Below are 27,243 nucleotides of genomic sequence, written 5' to 3' on the forward strand. Positions count from 1 at the left end.
TCCCGTGCCTTGCCTGGCTCACACGCCCCAGCGCCGTGGACGGCTGGCCGGTGGTTAGTTATTGAGCCACAGCAGCTTACACTTGTGCCCAAGCTTTAATGTTAGAGACTGAGGTCAGCCTCAGCATAGCTGTATTTTAAGCAACTGTGAGCTGAGTGCTGGCTACACCGAGGCAGAAGGTGGAAGGATTAATAAAAACCCCTCTTACAAGTTCTGCTGGTAACCCAGATACACATGGGTAAGGTTGAAGGCTTGAGAGAGAACATGTCAGAGTTACGGAGACGAAGAGTCTCACCTTCCTGCTCTTTTGCAGCCATCTCCCTGGCTTTCCAAGAAGCATAATCCTGGAACAGGTTCACAAAATAGATGTAAGGCCGATTTCTGACAGCTCTGAGCAGGCAGAGGAGAGCAGACGCCGTGCTGCGTGCATAGAGGGTCTCCAGGCCATCAAACACCACTCCCTGGTAGCAGTCGCTCAGCTGCAGATAAAGCCAAGAAGGAAGAGAAAGTCAGCTGTCGCACGCATTGGGCTCTCAGCCAGTCACTAAAGCCTGTCGTCAGAGATCACCAGCCATCACAGTTCCAAGTGCAGCAGCTCAGACAAGCTCTGATCTTCCCCCGCGCTCTGCCAGCTCATGGCATCTGCAGCTTCACCCACGGATCCCTGCACGCAGCCCAGGACTCCTCCAAGAGCAGGCACAGCCCTCCTCCTCCTCTCTGAATTGTACCTCGCTGCCTGTCTCTCTGGAGCAAGAACGCCCCCACCCCACGTACCTGCAGCCTGTCAGAGAGGACGGCCACCAGCAGGTCCTCGGGCAGCACGCAGCTCCTAAAGCCCAGCTCTCCTGATGTGCTGCCACCGATGCTCAGCGATCGCTGCGCAGGAAAGCAGGGAAGGGGAGAGAGGTGAGAACTTGATGAGCCTTGCAATGTCGAACACCACCAGAAAAATCAACCGCTTTGGAAACCCCCAAACAATTCCAACTGCTGGGCTTGGAGCTGGGGTTTCTCACTAGCAGGAGACTAGAACAAAACTGCAGGCCAGCAGCTCCAGGGGAGCACGCTGGAGGGTGCGTGCGTGGCCAGCAGAGACCCAAGCTCGCAAGCCCCCAGCGCAGCATCCCGCAGCTTTGCCCACGGCTGCAGCCACATTAGCCAGGACTGCACTTTGCCAACAAACGGCTGAGATGCCGTAGGGTGTTTCTGCCAGGGTTTCATTCCCAGCCCGAGCCATGCCCAGCCTGCCCAGCTGGCTCTCTGCACTACAGACCCCTGCACCAGGCTCTGGGTGACACAGAACCTCCACTGGAAGCGGCCCCTTCACTTCTCAGAGGCAACAGAAAGGTCCCAGGCATCAACCAGTGCAGGCCGTGCTTCACCTGGGAGCCCGTCAGATCCATCAGATGCTGCTTCTGGGATCGGGCTGTGGGGCCATCCCTCTTCTTCTCGCCTGCCGCAGCTCTCACCTGGCCTCGGGAGCTGACGGACTGCCGGCTGACTTTGTCCACAGAGCTGGACCGGCTCGTGTCTAGGCTGCGCTTGGCCTTGGCGCGGAACTGCTTGCTGAGGGACTCATCTGCATTGTGACCTGCGGAGGGGACAGACGCTCAGTGGGGAGCAAGCAGGCACCTTCCACCCCAACGGACACAGCCCTGAACCCTGGCAGGGACACGGCCCTCGTCCCCCAGCCTGCCGGGCACTAGCAGCACCCATCTCCAGAAGCAGCTCCTGCCCTGCTTCTCTTTTTAGCATGGTAAAGCACACCACCTGATACTGGATTTTAAAGCCAGACAGTTTTTAAGGCACAGCTCAGCGTCCCTCCTCACAAATGTGCACGCAGGTGACGCCGCACAGTAGCTCCCCTATGGATCAAGCCGAGGCTCCATCCTCCAGGAGCATCATTTCTGTACCTTGCGCCCATCCTGCACTCTCACGTGGAGACGGTAACATGCAGCCCTGCCCCAGCTGCATCCCCATCTCCACTGGAGCCAAATCCTCCGCATGGGCTAACCCCACCTGGGGCCCAGACCCTTCTTCCTTCCGCCAGCTCCCAACCCAACCAGGTTCAAAGCTGAGCAATGCAAAACTTCCCCCACCAGAACCAGGGTCTGGCCTCACCCTGCAGAGCTCGGGGCACCAACTGCCCAACCAGGTTTTCTAAACGTCTCTGGTCTCAGGTGGAGAATGGCACCACATGCACGAGCTGTGTGACCTGACAGCGTGTATAGGGAAACCTCTGGAGAAAAGAGTCTCATCTGAAACTCTGGGAGGTTATTCTTCCCTTCCTCTCGTGTTTCTGAAGCCACACTCAAAGTCAGGGCTTCTTCCTTGTTCAGGTGGGCATCAGTTCTGCCTGATGGCCACGAGGAGTCAGCTGGATTCAGCTTTGAGGAAATGTAAAAAAACCCTGAGAAAAATTCAGGTGTGCTTCACCACTCCTAGGAAAAGGAGTGTGTGCTGAGAAGCCCAGAGGCAGTAAAAGTGCCCCTGTCTGAGCCCTTAAAACAGAGATTATTTTTCTTACTAACACGAGATGCTTTATGAAACGGCTTTGCATTTCTGCACGCTGCACCCATGTTCCCTAAGAGACCCAAGGGCTGTCAGACTCCCTCTCTGGAGCAAGCAGAAGCGGACGGTCAGGGTGGGTTTCTGAAGCGCTGCTCTGGGTCCAGCGTGTCTCCTTACCGGCACCCTCTGCCTCCTTGCAGCTCTGCTCGATGGCAGCCCCGATGCACAGCTCCTGGGCGCGCAGCCCTGCCGAGCTGCTCCTGTCCGAGATGGCTTCTGTCACCACGGCGTCGATGGACAAGCAGGCAGCGCCGTAGTATTTGGACAGGGCAACCGCTGCCGCTGTCTTTCCTTGAGAGAGAGGAAGACTGCTTGGTGACACTTGCACGTGAAGCGTTTTCAGGGACAGGCTCTAGAAAGTCCCCAGACAGGATTTCAAAGTTTCAAGGACAGTGGGAAATCAAGTGCCCCTTTAGGGGAGACCACGAGGGAGGGAGCTGAGCACGGCTGGAAGCGTTGTCCTCTAGAGCCAGGCGGATCACCTCCACCTCACACCCAGCTGAGCGCTTTGTCCCTCGTGGGGACCTCAACCCTGGGCCAGGACATTGTTTCGAGCCCGGTCCCGCCACCCCTGCGCTGGCCGGCGCTGCCTCAGGCAACGTCTGGGCACAGGCTGGGGGTCAGTGTGGGCGAGGGACCGCGCCCATGAGGCAACCTGGGCACTAGGCACCGTGCTCCCACCAAGCAACGGGGACACGGCCACCCTGTGTGGGGGGAGGATAGCCTGGCTCTGTGGACACGGGGTGAGCCACAGCACTTGCCCCAGCTGGTGAAGGCCTGGGAGCATTTCATGTACCAGCAGGGCTGTGGCTTACCTCGCTTCGCTTCAACTGGTCAACCAAGCAGCACGGCCCACCAGGACGTGTCTCTCCTGCTCCCCCCACCCTCCTTGCAGCCACGGGCTCAGCTCACCTACCTGTCAGGGGTGCCCCATGGACGATGACGACGATCCCTCTGCGGTCTCGGGCCGCGCGCCCCTCTGCAGAGATATCGATGCCAAGGTGGCGGGCGATGGCCCTATGCACAGGGCTGTCGGTCACTTCTCCCGAGGCCGCCCTGCTGCTGGTGACGCTCTGCCCATGCTCTGCTGTGCGGAACCAGATAGAAAAGTCAGCCTCCTGCCTACCTATGACCCTGATCATCCTCCCCATCCCCTCAGATCCTGGGAGAGAAGACTCTGCTGAAACCAACACATCTCACCATGCCCCTCCTTTAGGCTTGTGCAGATCAGGGTCTGCCCTAGATGGTGGTCAAGGTGCCTCTTCAGAGTATAGGAAATGGGCTGGCAGAAAGAGGAAAGAACAAGCCTTTGGCAATACCTAAAAGGACAGGGCCAAACCTCCCGTGACCTGTCAACATGGTCCTCATGGGAGTTTGGTCCCAGGCCCTGCTGAGTAAGGGGCGGACAGGCAGAACCAGGCATTTTACACCGTCCCAAGGGAGAGGCTCCATTTGGACATCAAGTGATTATCAAAAGCTGGATGCTTTAGGAATATTACTCCAGGAGATGTAGCTGGGCTCTGAATTCACCACAACAGCATTTGCAAAGAGCTCCCACCTTTGCCCTTAGGAGGTCACCAAAAGCCATCTCGGCTTGCAGTGTCACGCAGGACAGAGAGCGCGCTGCCCTGCCTAGGAAAGGGAACCGCATCACCCTGATCCCAGCAGCTCCTGGGGCAAAAAGGTGCTCATTTGGCAAAACTGGGGAGAACCTCTCTGGCCTCTCACTTGTCCCTGCCCCGTCTGCAACGTTACCCATCCCCTGTCTTATCTCAACAGCTTCCTCCTCCTCCTCCGCGTTCAGATTTAGAGTCCACCTCATTGGACTGGCTTTCATCAAACACGGAGGAGAAAACGAATGAGCTCTGGGATGAGACAGCGTGAATGATCCCAGCAGAGGACTTTCTTCCTTGATCTGACAGAGACTGGACATTTTCAAAGTCTGCGTGTTACAAGGCACAGACTTTCACGCTGGAATTCCTCCACCAAGCTGGGGAATGGGTGGCTGCTGAAAGCCTGGGCTTCCCGTGGAGAGCTCGGGGTGTGCGGGCTGGACTCCCCGCTGTGTCCACACTCAGGACAGCCAATGCCAAACCCTCACCGTTGTCCTGGCCTGCTGGTTCCCCAGTCTTGGACTCCTCATCCTGCAGCCTCTTCTGCTCCTGATAGTACTCCTCCACCTCTGGGGGCAGCTTCTCACCCGGGGCACGTGGAGGCAGCAATAAGGTGTTACGGCAGTCATAGTCTTTAAGCATCTGCAGGATCTGTGCATGTAGGGAATAGAAGACATATGCAGGACGTGTTTCTAACAACACGGACTATCCAGGCCCCTCCACAGTCTGCCAGCAGAGCTGGCTAACCCTGAAATGCCACCAGGCTTTGCCCTGGGGACTGTCTCCATCTCCCTGGCATGAACCCGGGAATGCTGGAGCACTGTGAAGCTACGGGAGCGTGCACATGGGGACCAGAGCTTCCCTCTCACCTGCTCCTCAGCAAGGTACTGCTGGTCGAACTCCAGCGAGTAAAACTCGATGGGGAACTCGCATGGGTTCTTCACCACCACCGTCCCCTCTGCTCCACGGCTGTGCGGCAGCAACGGTCCCAGCTCGAGCACTGGGGGGCTGAACTCCAGCCGTGGCTCCAGCCCACGCCCCGAGACCTGCAGCTGGAGGTTCTGGCTGCTCTGGCAAACAGTAATCTTCATCTCACTTCTGTAGGACTTCTGAAAAGAGAGAGGCACAGAAAGCTCCTCCATGAAGTCCCAAGTGACAGGGCCGCAAATTCAACTCTTTCCCCAGGGCAGGGGTGTCACCAGTACCTCTAAGGGAATGGAAAACAGATATTTACTTCCAGCAGGGGCTACAGCATCTGCATGCTGGCTCTGAGGAACTGGGATGAATCCTAATGTGAAGTCTAACTGGCTATTTTGGTGTCAGATGAATCTAAAATGCACTATCAGATGTTTTCACCTAGTCACAAGGGAGTGTGATGCTCATGAGAAAGGTCCTCAGGGTTACGTTTCCCAGACACAGTCCTGGCACTGCTGCATCAGGCAAACATCAGCTCGATGAATGAGGCAGGTGAGCTCTCACTGGCTAGAAATAAGGGTCGACTTCTCTGCTCAGTGTTTGGCTCTTGTCAAAGCCAGACACAAGATGGTTACACCTCTACAGCAATTAAAACATCCCTGGGACTGTTCCCAGGCACGGAAGCACCTGTGTCCATCCTGTTACCCACTGCCAGTTTCCAAGCCACGGTGGCCACAGGCAAACTGCCTTTGGGAACGCCCCGTCATTGCAGCTGACTCCCAGAGTGCCTGGGAACGCGCAGGCAGGCTGAGCCAGAGCCACAGGGACTGCTGGCAGCAATCACTCCAGGTGACTGTCCTGCCGTGCCCAGGAAGGTGCCCGGTGGCTGTTTTGCCTGCTGGTACCAGCAGCAGGACTTGCCTAGACTGGCCCTTGCAGGGTTATCCCCTGTGAGCGCGCCAGCTGCTCTGCACCAGGGCGCTGCAGCCTCAAACAGGCACCTGCAAGGGGGAGACGAGGGCAAACAGGCAGATTTCCCCCCACGCGCCGAGAGGCAGCCAGCCCAGCGTGCCCTGATGCTCTCTGAGCAAGCTCCCCAGGGGGATTTCAAAGCCCCTCTCAGAAGAGTGTGCTGCAGGGGAAACTGAGGCACAGTGGGTACAGGGCTTGCAGAAAGCTCTCTGTGGAGGCAGACGCCGTCTCCTCCTCCCCGTGCTGGGCTCTCGTTACCACACTGTCCTGCCAGACCTCCTGGGGGTGACACTCGCCCATCTCACCTCTTCTGTGGGCGAAAACCTCACTCGGACGTGGCATCGCTGTCCTGGAGCAAGGGTTCCAGCCGAGGGCAGCGCCTCGAAGACACACGGCTGGGCTTTCAGCTTCTGGGGCACCTTCTGACGCACCCTCGCTGGCCAATGCTTGTCCACCTGAGCACAGAAAACAATTGTGTGAGGTCTCCTCAGTCTGCGAGGACAGACCCTCGGTTCCCACAGTGCTCTGAGACACCGTCACGGTGCTGAGGGCACCCACAGCCAAACCAGCCGAGGCCACCCCTGGCCTGAACTGGAGGGAGAACACGTCAGCAGGGCAGGCAGATGGGGAGGCACCGTCCTCAGAAGAGGAGGAGCGGGGGAAGGTGGCAGAGAAGTGAAGCACCAGCTAATGCCCAGGTCCAGGTGAGCCAGCCTTGCTCTGTACCCTCCAAAGCTTCCTCAGACGAGCTGCAGCCCAAGTGCTCACGCAGCCACAGGGGCAGAAAGGGCAAGAGAGGCAAAGAAAACCCAGCCGAGAAGGTACGTGTTACACATGGTCTGTGCTTTACCTTCTTAACAGGCTCATTTATAGTGATGAGCCAGTTACAGGGGACCTGGACCTGATTGTGGAGCTGGATGGTTTCCTCCTGGCACTGCCCACACTGGAGAGTGGAGAACTCCAGCCTGTCCCTGGAGACGCAGAGGGCTGGCATGGCCACGCTGGCACGGAGGCGGACGTGGAACGTGGGGCCTCCTGCTACCTAGGGAAGGACAGAGCATCCAGCTGAGAGCCACGGTGACATCGGCTGCTGTCCCCAACCTGCCCCGAGAGGCGCACGGGCACAGTGGGGCGAGGAAGCACGCCGCAGGTACCTTGATGGGCAGGAGCACGTCCACCTCTCCCAGCGGCAGGTTGGCACTCTGTGGGTCGAAGCGCACTTCAAAGGTCTTGCTCTCGCGGCAGGGCAGGTGCTTCACGCTGTCCAGCTCTACACTGAAACCCTGAACAGATGAAAATAAAGCAGCTGAGATACATAATCCACATGAACGTGTCACAAGCACATTAAGGCCATATGTCCTGGCTGACAGCTGTGTGAAGGACCCCTTTGAACCTGTGGAGAAGACTGCCACTCCTTCTCCCTTGTCACCGCACAAGGAGAAAGGGTTTTCACAGCCAGAATCCAAGACCCACATGGTAAAAAGGAAACATCTGTGTTGAGGAGCTCCAGCCATTCCTTCACTAGGCATCCCAGGGAAGGGTGCCCAGACCTCTCCAGAGGATAATTTCCAATTTAGATTCCCCCATGCCATGGTACTCTTCAAAAAACAACTTAGAGGAGGCACCTGATCACCCTTCAGACACGGCGAGGCACCGTTTGCTGGTGCTGCAGCCTTACGTCACGGCCTGTTTCGAAGCCTGTTTTGATACAACAGAGGACCTCACAGGCTGTCTCCTCACTAAAGGCTGAACAGAAGTGCTATGGCATGATGAACTTTAAACAAAGCACTTCCAAACCACAAAGGGTCCATCTGTTTGCAACACAAGCCCATGGGGCACCCATCAGATGATGCTCATGGTAGCCAAGAGCAGAAGATGCTGAGAGGTGACCAAGGTGATCAGCCCATCCAGCCCCTGCAGGGAAGCATTAGGGCGGGCCCGGGCGGGCCGGGTCTCTGAGCGCTGCTGGCCTGGAGAACTCAGGCTCTAAAGCACCAGGCAGCAGGTCCCAAGGAGGAGAGAGTTACACATACAAGCACTCAAAAAACCTCCCCATGCCCAGTGGCTTAAGCTAATCTGTCAGAGACAGCTCCTTCGAGCCCACGTGAAGGCTCTCCAGCACTGGTTACCTGTGCCACGCAGGACCAGTCCGTCAGCGCGGAAGGACACAGGGAACTGCCCGGTGTTGGAGATCGTCACGACGTGCGTGGGGGTGTTAACGAGAATCACATACCCAAAGTCCAGGAGGTACTCGGGCAGCTCAGCTCTGAAAGGAGGAGTAAGGACAGTCCTTAAACCACAGCCTGGCTGCATTTCCAAGAGCATGAAAGATGCAAATAAAATGGGTATTTCTGGATTTGCTGCCCTAAAAACTCAACTCAAGCCCGTGAAACCCCAGGCCTGACCACCTGGTAATAAGACTTTGGTAAGTCACAAGGAGCATAGCACCTAGGTTTTATCAGTTACCAGTAGGACCTTAAAATAAAACTAGTTTAAAATGAATACTGGTGCCAGGTCCTCTGCTATGGAAAGCCACTGTAGGTAAGCCCAGTGGGCCTCCACTGGTCTCAATGAAACTGTTAAACCCTATGTACAGCCCCAGCCTGAAAGTGCTTCAAGACAGAATCACAGAATCATCTACCTTGGAAAGGACCTTGAAGATCATCTAGTCCAACCGTTCACCTAGCACTGACAGTTCCCAACTACACCATATCCTTAAGCTCTAAATCGACCCTACTCTTAAACACCTCCAGGGATGGGGACTCCACCACCTCCCTGGGCAGCCCATTCCAACGCCTAACAACCCGTTCTGTAAAGAAATACTAAAGAAAGACATCTCGTCTAAACTTTCCCTGGCGCAACTTGAGGCCATGCCCTCTTGTCCTGTTACTTTCTACTAGGCTAAAGAGGCTCAAACCCAGCTCTCTGCACCCTCCTGTCAGGTAGCTGTAGAGGGTGATGTGAGGTCTCCCCTCAGCCTCCTCTTCTCCAGACTAAACCCCCCCAGTTCCCTCAGCCGCTCCTCCTGCGACCTGTGCTCCAGACCCTGCACCAGCTTCGCTGCCTTTCTCTGGACACGCTCGAGTCATTCAATGGCCTTTTTGTAGTGAGGGGCCCAAAACTGAACCCAGGAATCGAGGGGCGGCCTCACCAGTGCCGAGTACAGGGGTCAGATCCCTCCCCTGCCCCTGCTGTCCATGCTATTTCTGACACAAGCCAGGATGCCATTGGCCTTCTTGGCCCCCTGGGCACACTGCTGGCTCCTGTTCAGCCGGCTGTCAGTCAACACCCCCAGGTCCCTCTCTGACTGGCAGCTCTCCAGCCACTCCTCCCCAGGCCTGTAGCCCTGCTGGGGGTTGTTGTGGCCCAAGGGCAGCCCCCGGCATTTGCCCTTATTGAAGCTCATGCAGTTGGGCTCAGCCCATGGCTCCAGCCTGTCCAGGTCTCTCTGCAGAGCCTCCCTACCCTCGAGCAGATCAACACTCCCACCCAACTGGGTGTCATCTGCAAACTGACTGAGGGGGCACTCAATCCCCTCATCTAGATCATCAGTAAAGATGTTAAACAGGAGTGGCCCCAAAACCCAGCCCTGGGGGACACCACTCATGACCAGCCACCAACTGGATTTAACTACGTTCACCACAACTCTCTGGGCCTGGTTGTCCAGCCAGTTTTTCACCCAGCAAAGTGTGCGATTGTCCAAGCCTCAAGCAGCCATTTTTGCCAGGAGAATGCTGTGGGAATCGGTGTCAAAAGCCTTGCTAAAGTCAAGGTAAATTACATCCACAGCCTTTCCCTCATACAATAAGCAGGTCGCTCTGTCAATAGGAGATCAGGTTTGTCAAGCAGGATCTGCCTTTCATAAACCCATGCTGACTGGGCCTGAGCATCTGGTTGTCCCCCATGTGTTGTATGATGGTGTTTAGGAGTTTAGGATGAGCTGCTCCATCAGCTTCCCTGGCACAGAAGTAAAGCTGCCAAGGACCTTGTCATAAGATTCGCCTGCACAGGAAATATTCACTGCTCAGCAACCAGATCTGTCCCCAAAGCAGCACCAGCAGATGTAGTAATCAACACCTACAAGATTCGTGGGAGGGTCCTTTTCCAGAGCAATCTCACTCGGCAAAGCACCTACGTGATCTGTTTTGCAGAGCATCTTCCTGAACTGGAGCCTACCGTGCCCATGCCTCCTCATGAGGAGCAGAGGCAAGGACCGAGTTACTGAGGTAAGCCCTGCGGTCCCACCAGCATCCAGGCCACCTGATTTAGGGTTTGTCAAGGGTGTGTCAGCCTCTGCGACTCCCTACTCTTTTTGCTCATTATGGTCTGTTAGCTGGAACAGATGCCAGCTTTGAGTTGCCTCTTTCAGATCTGGTCAGCAGGGACGGTGCTGGTGCTGTCTGGAAGGGCTTGATGCTCTGCACTGGCCCCCTCAGCCCTAAGAGCAGGACCCAGCGCCTGTGGGGAGCTGAGCACCTCCAAAGCTCAGGGTGGCTCTGTGGCAGTGAGGACACTCAGCTGCTCACAGGGAGCACGGCAAAGCTACCAGGATCAGACCCTTTCTGGAGTCCCCACTACCCCCAGCTCTCAGGAGCAGGGGTGCACTGCTGGGTGTTACCCTCGGGGCACCTGGAGACAGGGTACGGGAGCCCCTACTAACTTGAGAAGCCTCTGACGAGCGTGCTGGTCAAAGGCAGTGGCCTCTGGGGGACCAGAGGTGAGAGCTTTCTGCTGCTCCAGGGTGTGTTCTTCCATCAGCAGCTGCTCCATCTGCATCTGCAGCCCAGGGTCCAGCTGAGGGAAGGAAAGGCAGCGGCTGGTTAGCAACGGTCCTTCCCAAGGCTCCCCCCTGCTCGTGTTGGAGGGGTGATGGGGTCCTTCTGTCTCGCTGCTCAGTGTCTGTGACACCTCCTGCTCTCTCAGTCAGGGCCTCATCTCAGGGGCAATGAAGTCCAGCAACTTCGCCTGCCCAGTCACTGTTACAAAAGCTGATCTGGCCAGACAGACAAGCCAGGAACCTTCCAGAGCTCCAAGTCTTTGCCTGCCCCCAGCCAGTGCCAAAGCAGCTCGGACAAGAGCTCTCTTGTAAAGGGAGCCACGATAAAGCTGCTGTCTCTTAGAGATCAGCACTGGCAGCACAGTCCCAGAGCACAGTCAGGCTGCTGCTATTAAGCTCTGTAAACCTGGCAGGGCTTGGGTTGTGAGCAGCAAATCCCCCAGTGATGACCTACATCCCATCACGAAGTGCCATAAATTTCATCACTTGAGCAGGGTCTTCAGGATCTCTCCCTGGGGCAGCCCCGGGGGCACTGCTGAGCTGTGCAGGATCATGGGCAGGTGTGGGCAGGGAGGTCCCAAGTGCCAGCAGGGCCCCGGGAAGCCTGCTGCGGGCTGCAAGGGACCCAGTGACACCGGGGGAGGGTGGCACGCGTCAAACGGGGCAGCAGCCATTCTCACCACGGCGTCCAAGGGATCTGGGGGTGGCTCCGCAGCCACAGCCGCCCCCAGAACTGCTGCTTCCTCTCTCTGGCCATCTTCTTCTATCTTTTCTATCACCTCCTTGAGGACCTTCTCATATTTTTCATTTCCTGAAGGAAGAAAACATCCACAAATAGAAGCGGGGCACAGAGCCATTCCCCTCAAAGCTGGGAAGCCCCACTCCCCCGACTCTGGCCTCTCCCAGAAACACCCTCCCCAAGCAATGTATGGAAAGTCCATGCTGCTTCTCCTCTATCAACCCTGATGTTCATTCCCACTCATCTTCCTCCCCACATGGGAGCATCTCATCCCCTGCAATGTGCTGCAAATCCAACCCTGCCAAAATCCCTGCCAGCCTGTGCTCAGCTTTCCAGAGCATTTCTGTCTAGCCATCACCTTCCCAGGACTCCGACACATGCTGGAAAGATCTGCAGGATGGTTCCTGGGGCAAAGCCCACACGGGCTCATCTGCCAGAGGCTCAGGAAGCAACCGGGGGTTGAGTGTTGGTCTGACAGCCCTGAAACCTCCAGGCTTGGTGGAGGCAGGTGTGAGCTGCCCTACGGGCATGGGACATGGCAGAGCAGATGGGCCGTGCTCACCTTTGATGTTCCTGGGCAGGTCCAAGTAGATCCTGGGAAAGCTCCCCTCTCCCTTCAGGGAGATTTCTTCGGGTTCCAGGTGACCCACTTGGATCTGGAAAGTCCTGCGGAAGGCTCCAGGCACTCCTGGCAGGTAGTAGACTTTGAGCACTTGCTCCTTGCCAGGTCCAACGTAACCCTGCAGGGTGTGGGAGAAGAGGGAGGGAATGCACCAGAGAGGGTTTGGTGGAAGGATGGCTCAGAGGACAGACACGCCAAGAAGAGAAGGCAGGTTCTCATATATAAGAAAGTATCAGACAACATCCCATTCTAGCTTTCTTGTACCCAGCAGCTGAGGTCTCCTACACCAGGTCCTTCAGAGGGCCTGTAGGGATGCATTCCCCCAGGACAGACCCACAGACCACCCCCTGCTCAGCATGAGCACAGCTCTGCCCCTAACAGCGTTCATCCTCTGCTAGCAAGAGCCAGACTGAAGAAATAAAAGCTCTTTTAGCAGCCACTATGCAAAATAAGGGAAGTGCCCACACTCTCAGCATGGCCAGCAGCTCCTGCCACAGCACATCAGCAGTTCCCAGGCTGGTGTTGAAGGGCCTGACCCCTTACAATGATCCAACCAAACACCTCCTGCCTATGCGGTTACACCGGGGTGCGTGAGCCTATCCAGACTCACGGTGACCTGCAAACATGCATCTCTGGAAAGGCAGGAGCAGAGACTAGGATGAGATCTGGGGAAGGCGTTGCCAGGAAGGGCACCTCCTCTCCGGGCTTCCAGAAAGGCTGCCCCAGCCCCAGGCTAGGCTCACGACAGCCTGGCTGAGAGCAAATGCAAGCGGACAGCAACACAGCCCTGGGTGACGGGACACAGCCGCAGCTTCCCTCAGCTCGCCCTCTGCACGCTGGGCTGGACCCTCGGCTCCCTGCTCCCCTTCAGGCTGCAGGGAGAAGCTGCTGATTTTTTTACTATGCATTCTCAGACTACGTAAATGAATTCTGAGAAGCATTAGCATAAGACTGCCTTTTTCTGCATATGTGTGCTTTTTGTGTATATTAGAGAGTTTTGTCAGTAGGTGTGGCACTTGTGGTGGAGCCATCCCCAGCGGTGCCCAGTGCTGAGCAGTTCTACTCAATCCTGACTGCTGAGTGAAGCTCTTTGTTTCAGCACCCTGGGGGGGGGTGGGGTGGTGCTCCCATCCCAGCCAGCCTCCCCAGCCCCCAAGGGGGAACGGAGCCCGCCGTGGGTCTGTAACACACACACACACACCCCCGCTGTGGGGCAGAGCCCCCCCTGCCGTGGGTGTGAAGGGGGAGGAGCAGCTGGAGGATTTGGGGCTGGGGGCCTACACCCCCGTGGGGCTCGTGCAAAACTTCCTCCAGCTCCTGCACCTCCACGTGGGGCTGCCCTGGTGGGGCCATGGCCCTCAGTAAAAAGGGGGGCGCTCCGTGGGTCCGGGGGGGTGTCTCGGGTTTGTCTCTGGGGAGCTGGAGGGGATCTGGGGGGTCTCTGTGTGTCCGTGAAACGGCCCTGTGGGGCTTTGTGTGCGGGGAAATTGTGGGGGCTGCCTCGGGGCCGGTGTGGGGGGGCTCCCTGGGGGCTGCCCCTGACCCCCCCGCCGCCCCCAGGGACGCTGGGCCCCGCCTGCCCGCCCGCCTGCCCGCACCCCCCCGCCTCCAGCGGCTGCGCCGGCGCCCGGCCGAGGCCCGCGGGGGCAGCGACCAGCGGCGGGGGGGAGGTGGGGGGGGCTGAACCCGCCGCCCCGCAGCCGGGGCGCTCGCCGGGACGTCACGGCCCCCGGTGACCCCCGGGAAGGGCGGGGAAGGGAAAGGCGAGGGGGGGAAGAGGAGGAGCCGAGGGAGGACCCCAACCCCCCCCAGAGCCGCCGGGTTCGCAGCCCCCCGGGCGGGGGGAGGCCGCGGGGCGGGCGTGACGCCACCCCCGAGGTCCCCCCCCCACCTTCCCGCCTCACCGGAGCCCGCAGGAGCGGCCGCAGACGCGGAGCCGCCGCCAGGACGGCGGCCCCGAGGGGAGCGGGTCCGCCATGGGGGGTGCGGGCACGGGGGCGGGGCCAGCGGGGCGCATGCGCAGGACGCGGAGTGTGGCGAGACGCCGCGGCCGCCATGGCGAGTGTGGGCAGCCCGTTCATGGGCGGGGCCGGCGCCGCGTGAGGGCCGCGGGGCGGGAAGGCGCTTTCCTCCGTCAACCGCCGCCGCCGCCATTTTGGGGGCTGCGCCGGTCGGGGCGGGCGCTGTTGCCTTCTCTTCCTCTTCCTCCTCCACTTCCTCTCCTCGCCGCCGGCCCCTGAGATAGGCAGGGACTGCCCCCTGGGCGCCCCCTCCCTGCAGCACCCCCCCACGCTTGGGAGGGGTTCACCGAGTTCTCCTTGGTACCGCCATTCCTCTTCCCCCCCCCCGCCGGGGATCCCCTGACAGGGCACTTGGTATGATTCGCGGAAAAAAACCCCCACAACTCGGAGTTATACAGCAGGTATGTTTACTCCGGCCGGGGTGCAAGGGGATTTCTCCACAAAGCTTGCACACCCACCGCACATTTTACCAAAAACTGACAGTGTGGATATCCATATTCATTGGATTGCGTAACACAAACATACATGTGCATGAGTGAGGCTGGGTTAGTTCGAGAGGCTGGTGTCAGCAGTTGATGTCATCTTTGCACCTGCGCATCGCCTCCTGGTGGGCGTCTTTGGGAGGAAGGCTCGTAGTCTTTCTCACTTTGTTTTTTCCCCAGAGCATGCGCAGATTCTCTTGGCCAATTTCTTGAGTAACAAGAGTGTTTTTCAGACGGTTTACTTTTTATCTTACCTAAGAGAACCAATTGAACCTCTACCATCTGTATATGGCTATCTTTACTCATTAGCAAAATTCCAACTGGTTAGATCCACTTGTTCCTCAAGGCCAAAAGTATAATATTTTGCTGAACATTGTAATCCTTGGTAGATTTTCAGTGAACTGCTTTGTTTTGATGAACACAGCAGTCCTTGGTAAAATTCCACAGAACAGTCTGGGCAAGCAGGATTCTTAGCAATATTTTAAAATTACTATAACTTGCTATAAGTAAGTAGATAAGTTGCTAAGCAGTTTTCTATAAGTAAATAAATCTCAAAGCAAGTAATCATTTCTCTGTATCAATTCCCCCCTTTTCTTTTCCCTAAGCAAATTCTTTTGCAGTCAAAAGGGGTTTATTATATTTTATTACTGATATTTAAGATTTTGGTAGCTAATGGGGAATAGCCTGTAAATATATCCCACTAGTAGTGTTTTCCATCTGACTTCACTCATTTCATGGCTTGATGTATTCTTTTTGCCTCATGCTGGACAGTAATTAAATTTTCATGATGCAAAAGTTTTCTTCCATTCCAATAGGCGTGGGTTGCCGATCTTGGACTAATTTATAATTAGATCTTAACAACTGATAAGTTGTGACAGGAGCAGTATAATTGAAACCACATCCTGTAAGACTAACGAAATTGCAGATACAGAAGTTCAAAGGATTACTTGTATCTATTATAAGGTTATCTAGTTGTACACAATTCCATAGGGTTCTTAAACACATTCCATACCCATGTAAATTATAATAGTCTCTGTTGTTTCATTAGGGTAAATCTCAAATTGGCATGTTGTCATATATTAGAACAGAGAGCGGTTGCTAAATTCATCCCCAGTAGATTCTTTCCCATAACGCCTGTACGTCCAAAATAAGCATCTGACCAAGGCCCTTCCCAAGTACTTTTTTAATTACAGTTCAGCAAAATTCTAAGCACTTATACCCGTGTCACCATTTTTGGATGCACAGCTTTAGCAGTCCCCCAGGTGTCGATTTCTGTTTTGGCTTAGGGGCCGCCTTCACTCTGGTGTGGTGTATCCAGGATGTCTGTTCTTTAACCTTGGTTGCTGTATGGGAAGTTGTTAACACCTGAAACGGACCCTCCCATTTTGGTTCCAGAGGTGAATCTGAAAAATCTCTGATATATACATAATCACCAGGTTTAATGTTGTGTACAGGCCCGTCCAGACAATTCCAAGGACCAATTTCTTTATTTCTCGCAGCTGCTTTTGTAGACTTACAATATTTCATCTCCAACCTGGGTTGGTGTTTCTGCTTGTCTGGGTTTGGTTCTGATTCTTAGAAGGCCTAAGGGCAATGCTTGGGGCCAGGACAATGTAGCTTTCTGCCCTAGTGTTACTATTTGTTGTTTACTAAGCTGCTGGACGATTTTGCTACAAATGTGATCCTTGATCTGAGGATACTATTGCTGGAACCCCAAACCTTGATATTATTTCTTGTAACAATACCTTAATTAATTCTTGGGCTTTATTAGTTCAGCAAGGGAATGCTTCTGGCCAGCTGGAAAAGGTGTCTGTCAAAATCAAAAGGTACCAAAACCCCCCTTTTCTTGGGAGTTCAGAAAAAAATCAATTTGCTGTTGTTGCCCTGGGTAATTTCCTTTCCCTGTTCACCTAGGTTGGGTCTTTAGTCCTGTTTTAGGATTATTTTGTAAACAGATTTCACATTGCTCTGTCACCTGCTTGATGGTGGTATACAGATTTCGGGCAACCGTTTGCTGATGAAGATATTTATATAAGGCCTCTGCTTCCCAGTGGGATTTTCTATGTTTTGCCATCACTATCGTCCATAACAGTGCAGATGGTACTATTATTTTGCTTCCAGGAGTCTTTGTTCCCTTGCCCTCTTCCCTGTTTCCCTTTTAGATATTCAATAAGTTTTTGATCCTCCCTAGAATATTGAGGCTCACCATCAATGTGTATTTTACCGTCGGGGACCAAAGACTGCACTTCTCTTTCACCTTTCTCAGCCACTCTTTTGGCCTCATGATCTGCCATAGTGTTACCAATTCATGGCTAGAATTTCTTCTTTGGTGAGCTTTGCAATGCATTATAGCCACCCTTTCAGGTAGTTGCACTACTTCCCAGAATTTGAGGATTTCTTTGGCATGCTTTATATGTTTTCCCCGTGCAGACAAGAGTCCTCCTTCTTTCCACGCTGCCCCATGAGCACGGACGCATGGACCACTGCGAAAGCATATTTAGAGTCCATCCATATATTAATTTTCATACCGTTGGCCATCTCCAGTGGCTGTGTTAGAGCTATTATTTCTGCCTTTTGTGCTGAGGTATTTGGAGGAGGAGCTTTAGGTTCTATTACCTGATCTTCGGTGGTTACCGTGTATCCTGCCTTGCAGATACCTTGTCAAGTAAAACTGCTCCCATCTGTATACCAGGATTCACCAGCGTCCTCTAATGGCTCCTCCTTGAGGTCTGGCCGACTGGAATAAACTGCTTCTATTGTTTCCAGGTAGTCGTGTGTCACTAGTTCTCCCGTAGTTCCACTGGGAAAAGAAGCTGGGTTGACAGTATTAGTAACCTCTATTCCTATATCATCCTGTTCCACTAGGAGGGGCCTGGTATTTCAGGTACCTCTGAGGTGAAAGCCAGTGTCCTGACCCAATGTGCATTTTTGTGCTTTCTGGATATTTAAAACTACTGCTGCTGCTGCCCTCAGGCAGCTAGGCCATCCTTTGCTTACTTCATCAAGTTGTTTAGAGAAGTATGCCACTGCCCTTCTATCTGGCCCCAAATTTTGGGCCAGGACCCCTAGGGCTATTCCCTGTTTCTCGCGGGAGAATAACCAGAAAGGCTTAGTGATGTCTGGTTAACCCAAACCAGGGGTATCCATCAATTTCCTTTTCAGCTGATGGAATGCTCTGTTTGCCTTTCTATTCCAAATGAGGGTTTTCAGATTTGATTTCAATATTCATAAAGGGGTTTTACCATGAGTCTGTAGTTATATATTTACAGGCAACATCATCCGGTCGTTCCTAGGAACGTGCAGAGCTCTGCAGCTGTCTGTGGCTGAGGGCTCTGACACATGGCCTCGCAGTTCCTAGGGTCCGTCGACCAGCTGTGACCTCATGTCCAAGGTAGATTACTTGCTGCTGAGCTACTGGAGCTTTCTGTGGAGAGACTCGATAGCCATTAAGTCCCAAAATATTTAATAAACTAATAGTCCATGTAATGCACATTTCTTTAGTCTCTGTGGCTATTAAAGATCATCTGCGTACTGCAGGTCTTCCCCGATTTCATGTGGTCACTCCCATTGCAGCAGATCTTTAGCTAGTTGGTCTTCAAAAAAAGAGTGGGGCTATTTTTAAATCCCTGGGGTAGCACAGTCCATGTTAATTGCCTCTTCCTTCCGGACACCATGTTTTCTCATTCAAATTTGAACAGTAACTGAGTTTTGGAGCTCAAAGGCAAGCAAAGGAGGGTCCAGTACAGTGAACCTCATCCCAGTAAAGATTTTGGTGAATTTGGCATATATTCCTAATTTGAATTTTAAAGATTTCAGAAAATATGCCTTTTCACTTTGGCCAGTAGCTCCCTTTACCATTATAAAATCATCATCTAAGGGTGTTAAAGCTTCATTTAAAACCAAAAATGTTGCTCCAGTATCAGCTAAAAACTCCCTATCATGCTGTTGTTTCCCCAGCTTTATTACAACCAGTGGATCCGCTAGGGTAGATTCCCCAGGTCCCCCCCGTCAGTCATCATCTTTAACATGGGCTTGTATTCTGTCTCTTCCCCTCTGCTTCTCTGGGCGCTCATTTTGCCAGTGTCCTTTTTGCTTACACCATGCACACTGGTCCCTTCCCAAAGGCCGCTTGCGTCTTACACTCTTAAATCCCCTGCTTTCTGGTCGTGATGCCACTAATGCCCTCTTTTCCTTCCTTCTGTCTTCCTCCCTATTGCTAAATACTCTCCGTGCTACATTTAACAAGGTCTCCAAATCCCTATTCTCTGGCGGCTCCAGCTTTTGCAACTTCTTTCGAAAATCCCGTGCTGATTGTCCTATAAATAACGACACTAACTGTTGCATTCCCACCTCTGATCTTGGATCTAAGGGTGTGTGCCGCCTCATGGTATCCCGCAGCTTATCCAAGAATTCTGAGGGAGTATCTTTGGGTCCCCGCCGAAGGGCATATAGGGCCGACCAATTAATTGCTTTCGGTATAGCCCGCTCCATGCCCCTTACAATCCAATCTCTGTATGCATTTAGCAGTCTCATATGGGCTGCTCTGTTAGGGTCCCAGTATGGATCCTGTAAGGGGAAGTGATCTTTTATATCTTCGTCTGTACCCCTAAGATGATCGGCAGCCAGATCTTGGGCTGTTTTTAATATTAATTGTTTTTCAGTTTCTGTTGTGTGATCCAATAATAATTGTATATCACTCCAATCCGGATCATGTTATTTTATCATAAACTGAAAATGTCGAGTCACCCTAACAGGGTCGTCTCGGTACCCCTTCGCTGTATTTCTCCAAGTTTCGAGATCAAAGGAAGTGAATGGGACTTTTGATCTGACAGGGCCCGATCCAGCCCTACGGCCTCTCTCAGAGGAGCCGGCACCACCGCCGCTTCTCCCGTCTGTCTCCGATACGGGGCTGTGACGGGGGGGGAGCCTGGCTCTGGCGCCTCCAAACTTTCACCCTCCTCCTGCCGGCTTCCTACCGGTGGTTTATAGTACTCTGGTAAATCCTTTATTTCTGCCCCTTTCTTTTTTCCCTTCCTTCTTATTTTCTCTTTCCAGCCAGCACTAGTGGATCTCGTGGGGGTGCCAGGCCACGGTCTATCTGATATTCAAGATGGTCTCGGAGGGTGAAAAACATGTCTGCATAGGAGACTTCATCCCACTTTCCTTCCCTCCTTAAAAACAGCATCAATTGCAGCAAGGTGTTGTAATTCAAGGTCCCAGAAAGGGGCCATTTCTCCCCCTCATTCAATTTATATAGGGGACACCACTGATTGCAATACTTCATTAAGGTCTTCTTATTCGCACTTGTGCCTGGAGGTCCCCCTATCTCCTTCCAGTGTTTTACAATGCAGCCCAGGGGGCTCTTCTTGCTCTTTCTAACTCTTCCCCGACTCTGGCCGCTTCCCATCTCGTCTGCTTGACCTTAACACACTACCCGATTAAGCTGACAATATCCTCCTCAGGCAGATGGTACAAAGGTGCCCTCTCCCCACAGAGTACGCACCTAAATTGAAGACAACAGTGAACACAGGATTACTGCCTCCCACTAGAGGAGATATTTCACCTGTGACACTTAAAACCCTGAGCCCCAACAAACAGCAGCACTGATGACCCAGCGGGCAGGCACTAGGGCTCTGTATTAAGGAATGTTCACTCGTCCTACACTACCCCCGTACAGAGTCTGCCCTGCGCTTCGTTCCTCCCCGGCCGCTTCCCTGGCGGGATAACAGAACCGTGGGTCAGAGGACTCCGCAGCTGCAGCTGGGCTGCGTCTCTTTTCTCACATGCGAAACAACCACACAACCACACAAAGAGGCCCCTTACACTTATTACTCACACAGCATAAAACGACAAATACGACAAACATCAAAACAATTACAACAATTACAACAACTGCTAAATCATAAAAGTCATAAATGAAAGCCAAAAGCATACATCATATACCATGAGCTGTTTGCCATTTAGCATTTACCACAAATCCACACCTGATTGATATCGACTAAATTGTTATAAACGGTACCAGATTTTACATTTGATGGTAACACGGCAATGCCACACCACTCCCGTAACACCATACTAGGAGTACCCAGGTCGACCCAGGATACCAATGTGGTCAGAGTGTCAAAACCACTCTGTCACCACGGACCCACAACCACACTACTTGGGGACTCGCACCCCAACCCCAGGGGGAGCACAACGGCTCTTTACCTCGCGTAGGTCGTCTCCTTACGACTTACAGGTCTCCCCTTTCTCCCACATAGCTGATCCGCAGCCGATGGATGGTCCTTGTCTGTCCCTGCGAAGATCGGCAGAGCGAGGGAGGGTGTCTGAGAAAGAAGCCTCGGGGCGCGCCCAGAGCGTCCCCCTCTCAGCCGGTCCTGCAGCCGGACAGAGAGGGTCCCATCTGGGGTGCCAGCTGATTCGCGGAAAAAAAGACTCCACAACTCGAATGGAGTTATACAGCAGGTATGTTTACTCCGGCCGGGGTGCAAGGGGATTTCTCCACAAAGCTTGCACACCCACCGCACATTTTACCAAAAACTGACAGTGTGGATATCCATATTCATTGGATTGCGTAACACAAACATACATGTGCATGAGTGAGGCTGGGTTAGTTCGAAAGGCTGGTGTCAGCAGTTGATGTCATCTTTGCACCTGCGCATCGCCTCCTGGTGGGCGTCTCCGGGGGGCTTTGGGAGGAAGGCTCGTAGTCTTTCTCACTTTGTTTTTTCCCCGGAGCATGTGCAGTTTCTCTTGGCCAATTTCTTGAGTAACAAGAGTGTTTTTCAGACGGTTTACTTTTTATCTTACCTAAGAGAACCAATTGAACCTCTACCATCCGTATATGGCTATCTTTACTCATTAGCAAAATTCCAACTAGTTAGAGCCACCTGTTCCTCAAGGCCAAAAGTATAATATTTTGCTGAACATTGTAGTCCTTGGTAGATTTTCAGTGAACTGCTTTGTTTTGATGAACACAGCAGTCCTTGGTAAAATTCCACAGAACAGTCTGGGCAAGCAGGATTCTTAGCAATATTTTAAAAATACTATAACTTGCTATAAGTAAGTAAATAAGTTGCTAAGCAGTTTTCTATAAGTAAATAAGTAAATAAATCTCAAAACAAGTCATCATTTCTCTGTATCAGGTAGCGGGTGATGGGACCCCCTGACAGGGTGGAGACAGGGACCCACCCACCCACTGGGATCCCCCCACCAGGGGGTTTTGCGGGCAGGACCCTTCGGGGACCCCAGGTGAGGGGTGCACCCCCATTAGTGCCACCGCTGCCCCCTTAACTCGTTATTTTTGCTACACCCCGCTCCCCAAAATTTCCCTTTTTCTCCCCGTTTCTCACCCCTGAGGTGATGGCAGAAGAGGCTGAGTCCAGCACCCCTGTCCCTGTGGAGAGGGCTTCACCCACGTCCCAGGGGGGTCCCCTCCCCATCCCGGAGGCCTCTGAGGGGCCCCCTGATATCCTGAGGGCTCCCCCCACACCGCAGGTCCCTTTGAACCCCGGGGGGGGCGATAGGCCCCCCCAGCCCCAACTCGGGGTGCTGCGTGCAGCACTGGAGGCAGCTCTGTCCCGGGACCCCAGAGAGGCGACGCCGGCCAAGCTGAGCCCGATTTAGTGTGCATTAGGAATAGGCTGGGGAAGGCCGTCTGGGTTACTCCTGCATCGGGTAAAGCTAAACCCATACGTGGGATTACTTCAGCCCAAGGACCTGCGTGCACTTGATGGGGATTGCGGAAGGATGGAGAGGTCTGACGTGTGCCTCAGGTAGATTTAATTTTAGGTGAGAATAGCCCATGAACCAGACTGTCAGATAACCCTGTTATGGCAATTGGTGTCTTGCAGCATCCCTGTGCCACATCCAAAGCCTCCTGCTCCACCAGCTGAGCCAGCTCTGCCTCATTCCTCAGCCTTAGAGACTGTCATGACAGATGGAACCTGAAGTTACGGACTAAATGAACTCAGCAGACATTGTGGAAGGATGGCCCAGAGACTGAGGGAATGAGATCTGTGAGACCCAGGGAAGGGTGGTGGTTCCTTAGGATGTTTGGAAACCTGAGCATGATGCCAGTGGTATGGAATAAAGGTTGGAGACTGTCCTGCTTTCGGCCAGGATGGAGTTACCTTTCATTGCAGTATTTCACACCATGTGATGCCATGCCCAGGGATAGGGGGGGCTGGGCTCTCTCAGGCACGTGCCGATATTGGGTCTGGTCTGGTCGGTTGTTGCTGGGGGGGGGCGGTCACTGCGCTCAGTAAGGCACTGCTGCGTTTTACCCATTTCTTTATGCACTCAATATTTTTACTAAGTATAACAGGAGAACAACATAAATTCTTTCTTTTTATGCAACCTATGAATTTTCTTCTTTTTTGTCCCTCCCCTATGTCACTGGGGAGGGGGAGGTGAGCAGCGGGCACGTGGCATCTGGCTGCCGGCTGAGCTCAAACCTCTACAGCCTTCAACTTCCAGGGCACCTTCTGACGCACCCTCGCTGGCCAATGTTTGTCCACCTGAGCACAGAAAACAATTGTGTGAGGTCTCCTCGGTCTGCGAGGACAGACCCTCGGTCCCTGCAGTGCTCTGAGACACCGTCACGGTGCTGAGGGCACCCACAGCCAAACCAGCCGAGGCCACCCCTGGCCTGAACTGGAGGGAGAACACGTCGGCAGGGCAGGCAGATGGGGAGGCACCGTCCTCAGAAGAGGAGGAGCGGGGGAAGGTGGCAGAGAAGTGAAGCACCAGCTAATGCCCAGGTCCAGGTGAGCCAGCCTTGCTCTGTACCCTCCAAAGCTTCCTCAGACGAGCTGCAGCCCAAGTGCTCACGCAGCCACAGGGGCAGAAAGGGCAAGAGAGGCAAAGAAAACCCAGCCGAGAAGGTATGTGTTACTTATTGTCTGTGCTTTACCTTCTTAACAGGCTCATTTATAGTGATGAGCCAGTTACAGGGGACCTGGAGCTGATTGTGGAGCTGGATGGTTTCCTCCTGGCACTGCCCACACTGGAGAGTGGAGAACTCCAGCCTGTCCCTGGAGACGCAGAGGGCTGGCATGGCCACGCTGGCACGAAGGCGGACGTGGAACGTGGGGCCTTCTGCTACCTAGGGAAGGACAGAGCATCCAGCTGAGAGCCACGGTGACATCTCCTACTGTCCCCGACCCTCCACCTGCCCAAGAGGCGCACGGGCACAGTGGGGCGAGGAAGCACGCCGCAGGTACCTTGATGGGCAGGAGCACGTCTACCTCTCCCAGCGGCAGGTTGGCACTCTGTGGGTCGAAGCGCACTTCAAAGGTCTTGCTCTCGCGGCAGGGCAGGTGCTTCACGTGGTCCAGCTCCACACTGAAACCCTGAACAGATGAAAATAAAGCAGCTGAGATATACAATCGACATAAACGTGTCACAAGCACATTAAGGCCATATGTCCTGGCTGGCAGCTCTGTGAAGGACCCCTTTGTACCTGTGGAGAAGACTGCCACTCCTTCTCCCTTGTCACTGCACAAGGAGAAAGGGTTTTCACAGCCAGAATCCAAGACCCACATGGTAAAAAGGAAACATCTGTGTTGAGGAGCTCCAGCCATTCCTTCACTAGGCATCCCAGGGAAGGGTGCCCAGACCTCTCCAGAGGATAATTTCCAATTTAGATTCCCCCATGCCATGGTACTCTTCAAAAAACAACTTAGAGGAGGCACCTGATCACCCTTCAGACACGGCGAGGCACCGTTTGCTGGTGCTGCAGCCTTACGTCACGGCCTGTTTCGAAGCCTGTTTTGATACAACAGAGGACCTCACAGGCTGTCTCCTCACTAAAGGCTGAACAGAAGTGCTATGGCATGATGAACTTTAAACAAAGCACCTCCAAACCACAAAGGGTCCATCTGTTTGCAACACAAGCTCATGGAGTGCCCATCAGATGATGCTCATGGTAGCCAAGAGCAGAAGATGCTGAGAGGTGACCAAGGTGATCAGCCCACCCAGCCCCCGAAGGGAAGCGTTAGGGCGGGCCCGGGCGGGCCGGGTCTCTGAGCGCTGCTGACCAGGAGAACTCAGGCTCTAAAGCACCAGGCAGCGGGTCCCAAGGAGGAGAGAGTTACACATACAAGCACTCAGAAAACCTCCCCGTGCCCAGCGGCTTAAGCTAATCTGTCAGAGACAGCTCCTTCGAGCCCACGTGAAGGCTCTCCAGCACTGGTTACCTGTGCCACGCAGGACCAGTCCGTCAGCGCGGAAGGACACAGGGAACTGCCCGGTGTTGGAGATCCTCACGACGTGCGTGGGGGTGTTACCGAGAATCACTTACCCAAAGTCCAGGAGGTACTTGGGCAGCTCAGCTCTGAAAGGAGGAGTAAGGACAGTCCTTAAACCACAGCCTGGCTGCATTTCCAAGAGCATGGAAGATGCAAATAAAATGGGTATTTCTAGATTTGCTTCTGTAAAAATTCAGCCCAAGCCTGTGAAACCCCAGGCCTGACCACCTGGTAATAAGACTTGGATAAGCCACGAGGAGCATAGCACCTAGGTTTTATCAGCACCAGTGGGACCTTAAATGTTTAAAAGGGATACAGGTGCCAGGTCCTCTGCTAAGGAAAGCCACTGTAGATAAGTCCAGTGGACGGACCTCCGCTGGTCTCAATGAAACTGTTAAGCCCGATGTACAGCCCCAGCCTGGAACTGCTGCAGGACCTTGTAAGATTCGCCTGCACAGGAAATCTTCACTGCTCATCAACCAGATCTGTCCCCAAAGCAGCACCAGCAGATGTAGTAATCAACACCTACAAGATTCGTGGGAGGGTCCTTTTCCAGAGCAATCTCACTCGGCAAAGCACCTACGTGATCTGTTTTGCAGAGCATCTTCCTGAACTGGAGCCTACCGTGCCCGTGCCTCCTCATGAGGAGCAGAGGCAAGGACCGAGTTACTGAGGTAAGCCCTGCGGTCCCACCAGCATCCAGGCCACCTGATTTAGGGTTTGTCAAGGGTGTGTCAGCCTCTGCGACTCCCTACTCTTTTTGCTCATTATGGTCTGTTAGCTGGAACAGATGCCAGCTTTGAGTTGCCTCTTTCAGATCTGGTCAGCAGGGACGGTGCTGGTGCTGTCTGGAAGGGCTTGATGCTCTGCACTGGCCCCCTCAGCCCTAAGAGCAGGACCCAGTGCCTGTGGGGATCTGAGCACCTCCAAAGCTCAGGGTGGCTCTGTGGCAGTGAGGACACTCAGCTGCTCACAGGGAGCATGGCAAAGCTACCAGGATCAGACCCTTTCTGGAGTCCCCACTACCCCCAGCTCTCAGGAGCAGGGGTGCACTGCTGGGTGTTACCCTCGGGGCACCTGGAGACAGGGTACGGGAGCCCCTACTAACTTGCGAAGCCTCTGACGAGCGTGCTGGTCAAAGGCAGTGGCCTCTGGGGGACCAGAGGTGAGAGCTTTCTGCTGCTCCAGGGCGTGTTCTTCCATCAGCAGCTGCTCCATCTGCATCTGCAGCCCAGGGTCCAGCTGAGGGAAGGAGAGGCAGCGTCTGGTTAGCAACGGTCCTTCCCAAGGCTCCCCCCTGCTCGTGTTGGAGGGGTGATGGGGTCCTTCTGTCTTGCTGCTCAGTGTCTGTGACACCTCCTGCTCTCTCAGTCAGGGCCTCGTCTCAGGGGCAATGAAGTCCAGCAACTTCGCCTGCCCAGTCACTGTTACAAAAGCTGATCTGGCCAGACAGACAGACAAGTCAGGAACCTTCCAGAGCTCCAAGTCTTTGCCTGCCCCCAGCCAGTGCCAAAGCAGCTCGGACAAGAGCTCTCTTGTAAAGGGAGCCACGATAAAGCTGCTGTCTCTTAGAGATCAGCACTGGCAGCACAGTCCCAGAGCACAGTCAGGCTGCTGCTATTAAGCTCTGTAAACCTGGCAGGGCTTGGGTTGTGAGCAGCAAATCCCCCAGTGATGACCTACATCCCATCACGAAGTGCCATAAATTTCATCACTTGAGCAGGGTCTTCAGGATCTCTCCCTGGGGCAGCCCCGGGGGCACTGCTGAGCTGTGCAGGATCATGGGCAGGTGTGGGCAGGGAGGTCCCAAGTGCCAGCAGGGCCCCGGGAAGCCTGCAGCCGGCTGTAAGGGACCCAGTGACACCGGGGGAGGGTGGCACGCGTCAAACGGGGCAGCAGCCATTCTCACCACGGCGTCCAAAGGATCTGGGGGTGGCTCCGCAGCCACAGCCGCCCCCAGAACTGCTGCTTCCTCTCTCTGGCCATCTTCTTCCATCTTTTCTATCACCTCCTTGAGGACCTTCTCATATTTTTCATTTCCTGAAGGAAGAAAACATCCACAAATAGAAGCGGGGCACAGAGCCATTCCCCTCAAAGCTGGGAAGCCCCACTCCCCCGACTCTGGCCTCTCCCAGAAACACCCTCCCCAAGCAATGTATGGAAAGTCCATGCTGCTTCTCCTCTATCAACCCTGATGTTCATTCCCACACATCTTCCTCCCCACATGGGAGCATCTCATCCCCTGCAATGTGCTGCAAATCCAACCCTGCCAAAATCCCTGCCA

At 54.2% G+C, this 27,243-nt stretch overlaps 1 protein-coding gene across 1 annotated transcript in view; it reads right to left on the reverse strand.

The window, feature by feature from the left end:
• The window catches only part of LOC141963905 (hydrocephalus-inducing protein homolog), a 75,263-nt gene that overhangs the window by 4,803 nt on the left and 43,217 nt on the right, over positions 1–27,243 (reverse strand). The window contains 15 exon segments of the mRNA XM_074913642.1: positions 296–479; positions 775–923; positions 1,370–1,588; positions 2,686–2,859; positions 3,485–3,655; positions 4,324–4,355; positions 4,357–4,510; positions 4,643–4,832; positions 5,051–5,290; positions 6,374–6,523; positions 6,919–7,110; positions 7,223–7,343; positions 8,173–8,334; positions 10,729–10,862; positions 11,526–11,656. Coding sequence (XP_074769743.1) covers positions 296–479; positions 775–923; positions 1,370–1,588; positions 2,686–2,859; positions 3,485–3,655; positions 4,324–4,355; positions 4,357–4,510; positions 4,643–4,832; positions 5,051–5,290; positions 6,374–6,523; positions 6,919–7,110; positions 7,223–7,343; positions 8,173–8,334; positions 10,729–10,862; positions 11,526–11,656 — 2,403 coding nt within the window.

This window comes from Athene noctua, chromosome 9 (genome assembly GCF_965140245.1).
Source record: "Athene noctua chromosome 9, bAthNoc1.hap1.1, whole genome shotgun sequence".
Taxonomy (NCBI): Eukaryota; Metazoa; Chordata; class Aves; order Strigiformes; family Strigidae; genus Athene; species Athene noctua.